The following is a 16,348-nucleotide window of genomic DNA, read 5'->3' on the forward strand; positions in this document are numbered from 1 at the left end:
CAGGGTAAAATTCTAAATCGATATAACTATGTCCGTCCGTCTGCTGAAATCAAGATAAAGATCGCAATTTTTAAGTAGAGCTTTGCAATTTGGTATAGAATTTCTATTACTTCTAGGATGTTTGGTATTGCAAATGTATCGGTCCACGTTTTGATATAACGCCCATAGAACGGTACCACCCGAGTTTCTGTATTTTGAATGTTTTATTTTTTTATATTTTATGAGTATAGGCACACTCCTTTATATAGCCTCTATAGAACGGCACCTCCCGACGTGCGGTATTTCTATGGTTGTGGCCTCAATATTCCACCGAAATGGCTGAAATTTGGAATTTAGTGTTCATTTGTAGTATAAAACTTTTAATTAAAATTTGTCGGTATAGGTCCACGCCTTCATATAGCTCCCATAGAAAGGTACCTCCTGATGTTCGGTATTTTGAAGGTTGTGGCCTCAATATTTCTCCGAAATCTTCGCTGGTGGTATACAACTTTCCCCCAGAAATAATTCAGTGCAGGTCCGCGCCTTAATATAGCCCCTATAGAACGGTACCTCCCGATTTTTGATATTTTGAAGTTTATGGCCAATATGGCTGAAATTTGGTATTCATTCTTCTTTGGGGGTGCAAAAGTTTCCACCTGAAATTTGTAGGTATAGACTTACGGCTTCAGATAGCCCCAATAGAACGGTACCTCTCAGTCGTCAGTATTTTGAAAGTTAGCCTCATTGTTTTACCTGAAATTTGATATTTAATCTGCTTCATAAACGAAAGGAAAGTAATTATTTAGTTTTACATCAATACAACTCGTGATGGAGGGTATAACAAGTTCGGCCGGGTCAAACTTAACGCCATTCTTACTTGTTGTAAATCAAATTGTCACACTTTCTTAGGATCTGCCCAGAATATTCAAAATGTAATACCACCGTGGTATAGTGATAAGCACACAGTGACAAGCAACATTTACTAGAAACTTTTATACAGACGGGCGGACGAATACACGGACATGGTTATATAGATTTACAATTTTATTTTGATTAAAAATGGTTTTTGTGGTTTTTGAATTTCTATATTTCTTGCTGTTTTTTTTTTTTGCCTAAAGGTTCCAGAGTTATCGCGCCTTGAAAAAGTCGACTTCTGTAAAAGCTATATGCAAAGAAATACTGTTTAAAAAAATCCTTTTTTGTTGTTTTGTCAGCTATTTAAGAAAAAAATTTGCACAGTGGGCTTAGATGCAATGTTCGCGATTTAATTTTAAAAATCAATTTTTAACAATAATTGTAGTCTCCGATTTTCTTAAAATCTTTTTCTATAAAACTATGATTTATTACAAAAATTATAAGACCTATTTGGTAGTGGGATTCCACTTATTACTATTTTTTTTAATTTCTTAAAATTTGTCAATACTCGTACAATATTGCCTTCATACCAGAATCAAAGATTTGTTATTTTACCAAAAAAACATAAAAATACATTTCTTAATATTTGTTTTGATGTTTTATTAAACAATTCATTAATATATTATTAAATAAAACAACAAAACAAGTGTTAAAAATTTATTTTTTATGTTTTTTTTCTAAAATATCAGATATTTCACACTGGTAGAAAGGAAATTGTATTGACAAAATTTAGAAAATTAGGAAAAAAATAGTAACTTTTCGAATCCAACGACCAAATTGGACTTAAAAATTTTTATAATTAATCGTAGTTTACTACAGAAAAATGTCAAGAAAATCGAAGAGTACAATCACCGATACAAAATTGATTTTTTAAATTAAATCGTGAAAATTGCACCCAAATCCACTGCGCAAAATGTTTTTCTAGTTCCTATTAGATAGCTGATATTAAAACCAAAAATACAAAAAAAAAAAAAAACATTTTTTCTATTCGAACCAATATTATAGAAATTATGAATATTTCTTTGCATATAGATTTAACTGAATTCGGTTTTTCAAGGCGCGAGATCTCTGGAACCGTTAGTCAAAGAAATGTGAAAATATACTGAAATGTTTTGCTGATGAGCAGCATCAGCACAGCAAAAAATAAAGGAAATCAAAGACCAAATTTTGAAGCACATTTCTGAAGCCGAAATTCCCACAAAGCTGAACTTTGGTGTAGAGCTAGGGTATGATGTTAGATGCAATGTCCTAAAATTCCCCATCAATTTAATGTGTGCAAAAACAGTTATTAGTTGTTAAAGGTCAAAATTTAGGGATGTTTTATGTTTCCCGATTTTTTTCTTGAAAACGGTGCACAACGGCCCCAACTTGCGACAAAAATTGAAAAATCGATATCAGCAAATCTCTGCAAATTGTCTCTAAACATATTTTAATATTCCTGCACTGTTTTTGTAATTTATAACGGTATTTAACAAAACAAAATAGAAGAATTTGACATTTACGTATGATATCTTAAAAACTTCGAAAACATCAGCAAGGTTGTGACTTCTTACAAGGCAAGTAACTCAAAATTGAAAGGATATTTTTTTTAGAAATGGAAATTTTGGTTCAAAGTTTTCTAATTATTTTAAGTACAAATTTGTACACATTATTCGCATAAAATGTGCTGGAAATCACATTTTTTATAATACTTTTTTAGTGGATTTTTTGCTAGTCCAAAAAATTGATGTTGACTTTTACTAACTTCGCCATCTTTCGCCAATCTCCAAATTTTTTGAAGAATGTTCGAAATAATGTCAAACTGACAAAAACTTTGGTTCCAGCTGCATATATTTGCATTTCCGTGAGTGGCATTAACAATACTGACGATGCCTCTAGTCGTTTCAGTGAATATGCCGTATTACTGTGTTCTCAGTTTCTTCTTTGTTTTGCGTTTTAATTGTTTGTTTTGGTTTTTTGCTTTAAAGATTTTGACATTTTTGTTTTTGGGATCTACTTATGAGTGTATTTTTTACATTTGTATATTTTTGATATATTTATGATGTTACATATAATATGAAAAACAATTAAAAATGTTAAGTTCAGTTGCACCGAACTTTAATATATCCCCTACCATGAAATATTCTGACCTCAAATGGAATAATTTGTTTCCTTTCCTGTCCACGATACCAGCCGGAGACGTTTTTTGACCACTAAGAACTCCAAATAGCAAATTACAACCAATTCGAACCGAAAATGTAGATAACAACTTCAAAATACTTGAAATAGGAAGGTAATGTTATATTGGTGCAGAAGGTTTTTGATCATTGAGAACTCCAAATGGCAAATTACAACCAATTCGGGCCGAAAATGTTGACAAAATCTTCGAAATACCTGAAATCTGGAGGTACCGTAATATGAGGGCTATACCGAGCTAAGATCCAATACCAAAGTACAGCCAATTAGGGTCGAAAATGTAGAAAAAATAGTCAAAATAGCTGAAATCGGGTGGTACCGCTACGTGGGGGTTATATGAAAAACTGGACCATATTGATGATTTTTTGGCTAAAGTATTTTTTACTTATTTTTAGCATATACTGAAAAAAAAATCAGATTGATCCGACGATTATAAATATTTTTGTCGCACCATCCCATACAAGTGGGACCACTGTACGGTGGGTCAAATCAAAAAGTGACTAGAGCAAATATTGTAGACAGAAAAAGGCTTTATAACTATGGCCTGTATATTTGTTTCCTAGAAGGAGTCATTCTTGAGATATAGCGGTTCTAAAAAACACATCATTTATTTGCACTTATAAGAGAAATACGCACATATTCAGATGAAACGGGTAAAATAACCGGGTCTGTCCCCCAAAAATATATGTTTCCTTGAAGAGGGAAATTATACCTATCTTAAAAAAACAAAATCGTAGTCGAGTTAGAGTCTTTTTATGCAAAAATAGCCTATTTAACCCACATGTGTTATCTAAAGCCCAATGGAAACGACCCCAACGAAAACTCTCCGATTTTTATACCTTCAGCATTTATGCTAACGAAGGTAGATACACTTTCATACGGGAAAAATGTGCTTCATCGAAATAATGGTTTTAGACCCCAAGTATGTTTGGACGAAATGTGTTTCAGACAATTTTGAGTTTATTTAGCCATGTCCGTCCGTCTGTCTGGCGGTCTGGTGCGCACGATAACTCTCGAACGGATCGGCCGATTCGGCCCAAAAGTTAGTTTTCGTAATATTTTGTCCAAACTTATTTTAAGTTAGAAGATGGAAGATGGAAGAAGATGAAATTCGAATGTGGTGCTTATAGGTCAAAAAATCGAAAATATTCTCTAAAATGGCACGCGCGATATCCCATAGACCTAGCAATCGATATGGTCCAAACTTTAGATCTCTAAATATTGTCGAAACTTAGTTCATGTTCAAATTTGGACCCTATCTGTCCTATCCTTGGGGTACCAGCCTCACGAATGTTCAACTTTTTTGTTTGGTTAACGGTCTGTTCTGTATGGTAAAACAGCCCTATCTATCGATATCTCCACAAATGTTTGAGCTATAATGCTATCCATATTTTTGCCGGTTCATACGCCCAAAATTTTGAAAACCTTAATAGTCCGGTCAAAATAGACATGCGTATAAGGGGGAAATAGCAAAAATTCCCACAAAGCTGAATTTTGGTGGAGAGCTAGGGTTGGTCATTAGAAGCAACGTCCTAAAAGTCCCCATCGATCCCATGTGTGCAAAACAAGTTATTCGGGGTCAAAGGTCATTTTTGGAGGCATTATTCAGTTTTTTTAGTTTTTCTCAAAAACGGTAATACTTAGCAAAAACCCGCTAAAGTAAAAGTTGTAGATTCAATAATTGTCTACAAGATTGGTCTTTATGATTCTTAAAAAAGACTTACCATTTTCGAGATATCTCGATCTAAAGGTCAAATAAAAAATTAGCCGCGTAAGTACATTATGAGGCGAACCGGTTAAAGTAAAGACACTATGTGTTAGATACTTCCGTAAGCTTTCAAAAGATATCCAGTTTGCAGTAATCGGTTCAGTAGAACCGGGTCTAACCCGGTTTTTAAATTTGGCCCTTCGGGTCTAATAGCCGGCGAACCGGATCCGCAACCGTTGAAAATTATACATTTCCGTAATCAGCGCAACAAACCCTACCTTCGGACAAAACGTGAAAAAAATCCGAGAGTTTTCGTTGGGGTCGTTCCCGTTGGGCTTTCGATTATACATGTGGGTTAAATGGGCTATTTTTGCATAAAATGACTCTAACATTGAATAACTATACTAAACACACTCCGATTTTGTTGGAATTTTTTTTAAAAGAAAGCTATAATTTCGCTCTTCAAGAAAATATATATTTTTTGGGGGGGCAGACCCGATTACTTCGCTTATTTTAGCCGGTTCGTCTGAATATGTGCACATTTCCCTTATAAGTGCATAAAAAACATGTGTTTTTTAGAACAGCTATATCTCAAGAATGGTTCCTTCTAAGAAAAAATTTATAAGGGTCAAACTTGTAGATAATTTTTCTGTCTACAATATTTACTTTAGTCACTTTCTGATTCGATCAACCGTTTTCAAAAAATAAATCCGAAAACCTAAAAACCCTAAAATTTTGACCTTTGACCCCGAATAACTTGTTTTGCACACATGGGATCGATGGGGACTTTTAGGACGTTGCTTCTAATGGCAAACCCTAGCTCTCCACCAAAATTCAGCTTTGTGGGAATTTTTGCTATTTCAATGTCTATTTTGACCGGACTATAATACATAAGTTTTTTTGGAAAACAAGTGTTTCAATCCACACAGGCTGAGGGTATGAAGTCGAGGGGGTTTTACATGATTCTCGCCTTGACGGCTCTAACCATGGTGCACCATTGCACCGGGGGTCGCGATACAATGCGTCGGCCAGCGCCCCTTTGGAATTACCCAGAGTACTCTTAGAGAGTGGTAGCTCTCCACAGAGTCCCCAAGTCTATCCCGCAGGTACCAATTCGAAGATCCACAATTATGGGCTTCACTCCCCTCTTGGTAAGGGGTTGAGGACTATCTTACACCTCTGCTGCTCTATGGGTCGCAGCACCCGGTTAATAATGCAACTCCACATCGAGCCGAAGCTCTACCCGCGATTTGGGTCCAAACCACAACCACCGCGTTGCAACCAATAGGTGCCTCTCCATAGTCAGGCTAGATCAACAGATCTAGGGGCTCCTGACTCCCGCGGTACCAGAAAGTCTCCGGTCATACTTCGTAGTCGAAACTACTACCAGTTTCTGTTCCATACAACAAGGGACTGGTCACCCAAAGTGATAGAGAGTTATGCACCATCGGGGAATGGGAAGAGTTCAACACAAGTGTTACACTGATGTAGCAGTCTAATCACCACGTTTACGTGGACGTAGCTTTCTCACTGCGAGGAGCGAAGCCCGCTCTGAAGCTGGCGAACAGCAACCGATTATGTTTGAAAGTGTCCCCGACAAGATCTAAAAGATCTGTGATGGCATGGTGGAGAGTTGAGATTCCCCATTATTCCATACCACCTGCGGTACCAGAAAAATGACCTCTGGTCAGATCTCATAACCGAGTTACTTCCAGTTTCGGTCCCATGCGATCAGGGCACTGGTAACTCCCCGTGGCAATATAAGCGGTTAAGCCTATAAAGGCCCAACACAACAACATAGAAACAACACCTACGACGACACCTGCACTAACGCTCTGCGAAGGCGAAACGCCCTATTTGCAAAGTCCCCAAGACTAGCACGAGTAGAGCTAGTGGAGAGCACATGACTAACATCCCATTGGCCATCAACTCTGGTGACACCCATGGAATCTAGGTTCCTGAAGTCCTCATAATGAGGACACTCACACAACACATGCAGCCAGTCTTCGACTGGAGCCCCACAACTGCACGATGAAGTGCCAGAAAGGTTTCTGCTATGCAAAAAGGCATTGAGAGACCCATGCCCAGTCAACAAGTATCCCAGATGAAGGGCGAAACCAAAATCGGGGTTCGTCTTGGCAAAAGTAACATCCGGGATAAACCTGAATGTTACTCGCCCATTCTCGCACTCCTTCCATCTAAATTGTCATCTAGATGTTACGAGCTCACGCAGCCGCGCCTTGCGATTCAAGGCATCCAAGCTCCCCACTACTTCTACTGCCCAATCAGTGGGAACAATCGGCAAAACTCTCTTGGCACTTCTAGGTCAAGAGGAGGGACGCCCAACAACACCTGCATAGCCTCAGTAGACACTGTGCGGCATACAGGGAGACACGCCAGCATCATAATGCGCTGACATGACAGTAGCTTACGATACCCATACCCTGTAACTGCAGTGTGCCATATGGGGCCCCGTATGTTGCACAGGCAACAAGCAGACCACCATATACCACCCGCAACGCACGTCTACTCAGACCCCAATCCGAACGCAAAATGCGACGAACAGGACTTACAACGCTGCACATTTTCTCTTTGAGCCGATCTAAGTGAGCGATGAAATTCATTCTCTCACCCATTGTGATGCCCAAATACCTCACTTCAGTCTTATACGAGAGACCTCGACCATCGAAGACGACGCTCGGATGTCGATTGCCAGACAATCTACCCTTGAGTAGCATTGTGACACTCTTCTCTCTAGCTATTTGGACACCAACCCTGGTACCCCAAGTGCCAACAATAGACATCATTCTGGAGCCCAACTGTTCCATCTCAGAACGATATTGAGCCTCAACCAGAATGAGCAAATCGTCTGCAAAAGCACAGACCTTGCAAAGCGAGCTGACTTGTTGCAGTAGTGGATCCATCATAAGGTTCCAAATAAATGGACCACAAATGGACCCCTGCGGACAACCCCGAACAACATCAATGGAGACTCTATTGTATGCACCAATAGAGCAAGCCACCCGATCTGAGAAATAGCTTTGCCAAAGCTTAATCTCCTGGCATCCTACTTCCTGCAGACGAACAAGTACTCTTGACCAACAAAGGTAGTCAAAAGCACCCTTGAAGTCGACGAATATGCCCAAGACATATCGACTCGAAGACTAAGACACACAGCGCTTAACATGCAACCATGCGTCTTCTATACTACGGCCTAAACCCAAACTGCCATTCAGCCTCTGCGCCAGTAAGTCTCTCCTGAAGCCGATGCACCATTATCCTCTCCAGTACTTTTCCAAGCACTGGAAGAAGACTGATGCCGCGATAAGATGGAGGATTACTCCTGACCTTATCTGGCGACTTCAAGAGAATAATTTAGCAGATTTCCACTCTCGTGGAAACACACCCACACTCACACATTTACACAGCAAAGCCTCTAGGAAATCCGGAATGGCCCTCCAGATGCTTTTACACATCTCTCCGGTCAGACCGCCTAACCCAGGCGACTCCCTGCAGCGAACTAACGCTACAGCCTGATTGATCTCATATCTTTCCAGATCTGGTGCAACAGGTAGCCCCTCCTGTGGAGGATGTACCTCCAGTTCCGTCCTTGGAAAGAAAGAGGACATCAGGACATAAACACACTCACTCCACGTAGTCAGAACTCTATCATCTACTTTGATGCCAGAAACATCAAGAGTCTTCTTCGGTCTACATAGCCTATACAGTCGACCCCAAGGGGCCTCACGATTTCTTTCCACAAAAGATTGCCACTGACAATACTTTGCAGATGCCATCATCTCCTGGTTCTCATTCAAGCATTGCCTATAGGCTGCTGAATGAACGCCAATATCATCAGCGTTCCGTCGTCTGGCTCTCTGGATTTTCTTCCGGAGGCGCCTAACTACTTTCCGCTTCTATCTCAAAGTTCTATTCCACCATGACAGTATCATTGACACTAGAAATAGTGTCCGTCAGAAATCTCACTTACTCATCCACTGGAAGAGAAGAGAAATCATGCAACGAGACAACACTAAAGGCATCGCTAAGTTGCTGAGCATATAATGCCCAATCAACATTAGACGTACGCCAACGAGTAGAAGGGTCTACTACCGCAGGCTGAGGGTATTTCTCTGTCGGCAAAGCCGACTGATACTTTTTTACTTGTTTTTTATTTATTTTTTTTTTTAAATTTTTAACAAAGGGTGGGGAATTTCGCTGATTCGGGAAATGTATAATTTTCATGTGCGGCGGATCCGGTTCGCCGGCCATTTGACCCGAAAGTTCAGATTAAAAACCGGGTTAGACCCTGTTCTACTGAACCCATTACGGCAAAGTGGGTGTCGTTTAAAAGCTTATGGAAATACCTAACACATGACGTTGTTATTTTAACCGGTCCGCACGTAGTAATATTCTTACGCGGCTTACTTCTTCACATGTGTAATTTGACGCTTATATCACGATATCTCAAGTCATAATAAGCATTCTTGTTGATAATTTTTAAACCTATAACCTTTGCGGGAATTTGTTCTATTTCCCCTTAACGCATGCCAATTTTGACTGGACTATTATAGGGTCTCCGACGAATATTTCGATATGCTACAAACGGAATGTCAAACTTAATTATACCCTCCTATTATGATGGAGGGTACAAAACCCGGAAACCCAAAACCCTATTATTAACACAAAATAATCTGCATTATCAAATACAAGTATAGTTAACTGTCCTAATATACATTTTTGCTGTGTTTAACTTTATTATTTTCCTTGTAATCGGACATTTAAATGATTCTTTCTTCTTTCTTTTTCAGGTAACTGTAATTAATTTCATGATTACAGAGCAGGGGTTAAGTGAACAACTACTGGCGACGGTTGTTGCACATGAACGTCCAGACTTGCAGGAGAAAAAGGAACAATTGATTATTGAATCGGCAAAAAATCGCGATTCCTTATATACGATTGAATCAAAAATATTGGAGGTAAGCACGTTCTAAGTTTACGTTTTATTATTGGAATAAGGAAAAAATAACCATTCAATGTAATTTTCTATTCATTGCAATTTCAAATTCAATTAAAAAGTAGTTTTGTGTACTTCAATAGCATCAATGTGTGTGTGTATTGCCAACGTCCATCTACTTATTTATGTTTCATTTGAATTTATGTTTTGTGTATTTGTTCTCATTCGGACAATAATAAAACAAATGTATTTTCCTCCGAGTTCTAAGTTGTTCTATTGGTGTTTCTCTTTTGTTAATGATTTTAGTTTAATGAGTTTTTTTTTTTTTGATTTTGAAATTTCATTTATTTGAAATTATTAACTATTGTTTAGTTTACTCAAAATAGTAAAGGTAATTGTCTCCTCTAAGGTTATCTTCTTTTAAAAATATGGAAACCAAATCAATATTTGAACGAAATGTTTTTCATACAATTCGGATTTGCCTAATTGGAGAAGTTAAGTACGGTATTCTGAACTGAAATGAAATATGTATATGTCTACAAGTTTTGGTGGAGAAGTTTTGTAACCACAGAGAATCTCAAACGTCAAATTACACATAGTTTGGTCAACAAATGTAGGTCAACTCCCCAAAAAACACCTTAAATCGGGAGGTATTTAATCTTCTATGGGGCTACAAAGCTTTCAACCAGAAGTTTGCTAGTACAGGTCAATTTTTTTGATATGGCCCCCGTAGAACGGAATATCCCGATTTTCGGTGTTCAATTTGGTATTTAATCTTCCATAAGTCTACAAAAATTTCCCCCAGAAATTTGTCAGTACAGCTAGAACGGTTTCGGTGTGACAATAAGGATAAAACAATGAAAACACCGAAAATCGTTATATGGGGACTATATCGAAACGTTGATCTGTACTGACAAATTGCAGAGGAAAAGATTTGTAGCCCATAAATGATTAAATACCATTTCGCTGTGATAATGACACAAAACCTTGTAAAATACAGAAAATCCGGAGATTCCGTTCTATGAGTGCCATAAGTGAGTGCACAGTCACATGGAACAATTTTTTTAATAATTACTGTGAAATGAAAACAAATGTTCTCAAAAATTACTTCCTGTCGCACGAAGGAATGACCTTTTAATTAATAATAATTAATAAATAATTTTAATAATTATTTACAAACATTCCTTTACAAAGTAATGTAAACAAGCTTCTTTTCGCATTATAGGTAAATTTTATAAAATTTACAAGGTAAACCTACTTTACTCCTCACTAAGTAATGAGGACGGTGGCACAGTGTGTGTGTGTCCGACTATAAATCCTAGGGTTGTGTGTTCAACGCTCACCGTCGGCACGCGAGTTTTTGACAAAAACAATAACTTTTTGTTAATAAACAAGTAAAAAAGTGTCAGTCGGCTTTGCCGACAGATATTACCCTCAGCCAATGTGAAGCGAAACTTTCACCTCCGGACAGATCGAATGTATTTTGTGACCCTTTTTAGACATTTGAACTTGCTGACAAAAACGTAGATTAGGAATTAACTGCACTAATACACAAATGTTGAACTTTTGTAGGAGAGGTACCTTTAGGGAGGACCAATATTGACCATTTTAGAAGTTAAACTAAATTTTGATAACATATTAGGAGATTCAAAGTTTGGACCAAATTGGTTGCCCCATTCAAGTGATATCGTCCTAGCATTTTATTGATATTTTTTAAACATTGGGGGGAAGTACCGAAAGTTGTGGACCGGTATTGCCCATGAAACTATGTTTGTATATAATATGACGAAGACCAAATGTTGGACCAACTCGGTTAAACAGTTCGAGAGTTATCGTGCTCTCAGGCCGCCACATATAGTGACATAGGGGTTTTTTACACCTTTCGGGCTGTTTTCCCAAAAAATATGGACTTGCCCCTGAAAAAACTATTACCGTTGTAATGGAGGTAGCGAATGCAAATCGTTTCAACAAAAATCAAAGTGATTCGAGATCAGGTCTTAAAGTGAACTTATCCGAAATTTTGTGTGAGAGGTACCAGAAGGAGTAGACAAATATAATCCATATTCGAACCTGATCTATATCTGGTAGATATATTAGGATGTGCAAAGTATAGGTTACATCGGTCACTCCCTTCAAGAGTTATCGTGCGCAAAATTGTTCCGAACATTTTTGAAGTTTTGTGGGGGAGGTAACTGAAGGAGTGGACCGATATAGCCCATCTTCGAATTTAATTTATGTTTTGATAAAATATTACGAAGGCCAAATTTTGGACCGAATCGACAGATCCGTTCGAATTATCTTGCGCTCCATCCACTACACAAGGTGTTATAGGGGCTTTTGCACCTTTCCGGTCATTTTCTCAGGAAGTATAGACTTGCTCCTGATGAAACTTGTCGTATGGGGGTCGTATGGGGGAAGTGAATACAAGTTGTTGCAACAAAAATCAAAGCGATTCGAGAGCAGGTCCTAAACTGAACTTATCCGAAATTTTGTGTGGGAGGTACCTATTGAGTTCATACTAGAACCTCATCTAAGTCTGGTAGAAATTTCACGATGTGCGAAGTATGGACCAAATCGGTTGCTCCCTTAAAGAGTTATCATGCCCACAAAATTTCCGAATATTTTGGTACTTTTGTGGGGGAGGTACCGGAAGGAGTGGACCGATATGGCTCATCTTCGAACTTAAACTAAGTTTGGACAAAATATTACGAAAGCCACAATTTGAATCGAATCGGTTCATCCGTTCGAGAGTTATCGTGCGCACCAGCCAGCCAGACAGACAGACAGACGGACGGACATTGCTAAATCAACTCCAAATTGTCTGAAACACATTTCGTCCAAACATACTTGGGGTCTAAAACCATTATTTCGATGAGGCACATTTTGCCCGTATGAAAGTGTATATACCCTTTCTAGCCTAAAGGCTGAGGTGCACATGTGCACTGCGCATTTAAGTTCTTAACCTTAAGCAACCCTTAAATTTCGTGTGCGTGGCACAGTGTGTAGTGTGTTTGGCTAGAAATCAGAGGGTTTGTGTGTTCAACTCAGGCAGGGAGCGAAATGAAATAAAGTAAAATAAAAGTAAGAAGTGTGTTGAAATTAAAAACAAATTCTCCACATCAACTGTTCTAAAACTATAATTTTTTCACCTTACTTTTCAACTTCTATGGGTCACAAAATAACTAGTTATTCTAGTGGTCATAAAATAACTAGAAACTAAGTGCGACATGCCCTTGTAAAAATAATGGGGAAGAAAGGGGGTTTGAGGGTAGTTACGGCTGTCAAAAATCCCTTACGAAACCCATAATTTTGGGAGAACTTTTTTGTTGGGTACTTTTAATTGATGTAATATATGAAATAAAATTATCTATTTCGGCCACTGATCAGACTCGAAGGACCAATGATAAACCGGGATCTAAGATATAAGCAAATACACAAACGTATTTCTTATGTGAATTCTTACTATCTATTACAATACGACTTAACCTATCTTCGACTAGTCTGTATAAGATATATGAAATAAAATTATGTATAATACAAAATGATATATAAATGTAATGACATGATAATAAATTTAGTGAGAAACAAAAGGTTATACATTTTGGTTATGCTGTGTGGCTCCAAAGCTTATTTTTCAGTTTTAGTGACGTCAAAAGTGAGCCAAAAAGCTCGTATAGAAAATTTGCAAATTATAATTTGCAAATTATTTTATCGAATCGTCTTAAAATTAAAATTTTGTAAAAAATTCTCAAAATATGATAAAGGGATATCAAGTTGTGAATAAGTCATAACTATAATGTTAATATTATTACGGAATTAGATTTCAACACAATCCCGTGTATACGTTGTTTTATTCCGGATACGTTTTAGATTAGGATTCTACTATGCTTTATTGACTTATCTTCAGTTATTCAGACAAGACTTCAGTTCAGTTAGTTTGCACTTTACTTCTTTACTTAAACTTACTGTTTAAGATCTCGTTATAATTCACAACTAAACTCCCAGCCGCTCCTTTTCCGTATTTATATGTGCCCGCTGCTACATAGACTGTTCTAGTCCCCTTGGTCTGGGAGGTTCTACATTGTTCAAGCGAAATGCACACATGTTCGCACATACAAACAGACCGGTTATTGTTAACAACTATTCGCGCTGTGGTAGTACATAAGGGAGAGGAGAAGGGGTTACAATGTCACAATGCATAAGCATATATGAATAGTCAAACTAAGTAGGGGAAAGATTACAACAACAATAGGCAGTGGTATCACTCCAGCTGATCGAATATGAAAAGTCAAATCACTTTATAAAAAATTATTTTTGTTGTTATTTCCCCAACAACATAAAGAAAGTTTTGACATAACATATTCAAAATTTTACGATGCCACTACCTGGGTAGTTGTGCCATGGTACTCTGCAAACATTTGCTATCCGTTTTGTACCCAATTGGTCACTTCAAGACGATTGCACCAACGAATGTCTACAGTCGAATTCTTATCCAAAAAGATCAATTTCTCGGCCAGAACGGTTCCACTCATAAGATACTTATTATGAGTGTCTCATTGGAAACGACAGCCAATTTTTTCTGAAAAAAAAATTTTATTGACCTTTTATTGACCTTTAGGTAAAAGCTGATAAAAATGTTAAAATTATCCTCTGGGTGAGGAAAGTTTTTGAACGCCAAAAGGCGGACCTGCCGGGTAACGTAATAAAAAATTCTAGTAAAAAATGGTTTTAACTTGTGATTTTTTTTAAATTTTTAATTTTTTTAGATAAATTACGAAAAAAATTTTATTATTTCATAAACATATATTTAATATACATTTGGAGCAGTATATTTGTGTATTGGGACTTACATCCCTGAAATTTACAATTTTTACCCTTGCGATCCTAAATATCCAATAAAGAAGAATATAATTTGGTGAACATTTAGTGTTTGATTTCCTAATGACCACACTAGATAATCTTCCTATGTCAGGAGTTTGAGGAATTACATCGCTATCGCCAACTTCGTTGTATTGTTGTGGGGCTTTGAGGGCATATATTTTTTGGTCCAACTGATCCTTTCATTTTTTTCAAGCAAAAGTAAAGTTCTAAGGCTATCGACTTATGATTAGACATTTTACGTTTTCCATAAAAGTCCTACAAGTATTCTGTCGGAAGACCTATTAGTCTACTGATCTTCTTATTCTATCTTTTATAATATGTCATCCATGTCTGATTACCCTGAGACACAAAATTACCACAAAATTAAAAATTAAGTCTGGTGGAGGAAAATTCCTTTTGAGAATGAAAGTCCCTATTGAGTATATTAAGAATTCCATAGCAGAATTTTCTGAGTTATGACGTAATGAATTTTTTGATTGACCCCCATTCTTGAGAAATTTGCTTTATATCTCTGTTTCATTATTTTGAGATTACATGTACAGTTGAATAGAATGGGGAATCGTTCCGTCGAATATTTTGTCCTTCCAGCTAAGTTCCTTCCATATCCAATTTGTTCTTGAACTGAAAAATGTTGTTCCTAAAGTTTTATGTAGGTTTCAAATACACGGTGCTCTTGAACCAACATTAAATGGAATGTGCTTACCCCTGAGACGTTTTAGCGGATTCTGAAACTACAATATTTATAGATGAGAAAAATCAAAAAACAAATCAAAAAACGCTGGAGTGCTTTTTAAAAACATAGCGGCCAAAGTTCATATTTTTAGAGTTTTTTAGGCTTTCACGGTCTTGCTTGCTTGCCTTACAAAACTATGTCATGATGTTAATTTCCCAGCTTAAGCATATATATCTCAAAAATGGTATAACCTAGGAAAAATAACGAAAGTCAATCTTGTTGAGAGTTTTCACAGTTAAAAGTTTTTCTAGTCGCATTTCGACAGAACTAATCGCTCAAACCTAAAAAAACATTGGAATGTGAACTTTGACCGCCAATTATTTAAAAACACATCCAGCAATTTTTTTGTTTTTGTATTTTTCTCATCTATGAACAATAGCAATGTTCAGAATCCGCAAAAACTTACCAGGTGTGAGCGGTTTATTTAAAGATAGTTAAAGCGCCCCGTATATTACATTATTTTATAAGGGGGCGATAGTCAGTGCATTGTCCCAATTTGAACTTCTATATCTCAAAAATGGAAAAAACCTACCAAAATATCATAAAGGTCAATCTTGTAAAGAATTGTCACATCCACAATATTTTCTCTAATCTAATTGCGATAGGACTTACGGTTTCCATGCGAAATCGTGAAAACCTAAAAAAATCGAATGCGATTCATTTAGAAAGCGATCCGGCAATTTTTTTGTTTTTTGATTTTTCTCATCTATGAACTTTGTAATTTCAGAATCCGCAAAAACTTCCCAAGTATATGCTCCTCCCATTTAAAGTTGGTTCAAAAGCACCGTCTATGTTTATCCATTGATTGATTGATTATTTTTTTATTGTTCTTTATCAGTTTTAACCGTTCTTTTCTCAAAAAGCCGTATGGTTTTATATTTATTCCGTTACATTTCGTATAAGCTATTAACTATGTATGAAATTCAGATTTTACACTTCTTTATAGTAGGAATGCACATGTTGAGACTACAAATGCCCTAGATCGAGTTAGGATTTTATG

At 37.1% G+C, this 16,348-nt stretch overlaps 1 protein-coding gene across 1 annotated transcript in view; it reads left to right on the forward strand.

Annotated features, from left to right (window-relative positions):
* The window catches only part of Dnah3 (dynein heavy chain 3, axonemal), a 389,565-nt gene that overhangs the window by 239,862 nt on the left and 133,355 nt on the right, over positions 1-16,348 (forward strand). The window contains exon 22 of the mRNA XM_073981508.1: positions 9,589-9,756. Within this exon, the coding sequence (XP_073837609.1) occupies positions 9,589-9,756 (168 nt within the window). The remainder of the gene's footprint in view (positions 1-9,588; positions 9,757-16,348) is intronic.

Source organism: Musca autumnalis, unplaced genomic scaffold (assembly GCF_047663935.1).
Source record: "Musca autumnalis isolate F117 unplaced genomic scaffold, ASM4766393v1 scaffold_4, whole genome shotgun sequence".
Classification (NCBI taxonomy): Eukaryota; Metazoa; Arthropoda; class Insecta; order Diptera; family Muscidae; genus Musca; species Musca autumnalis.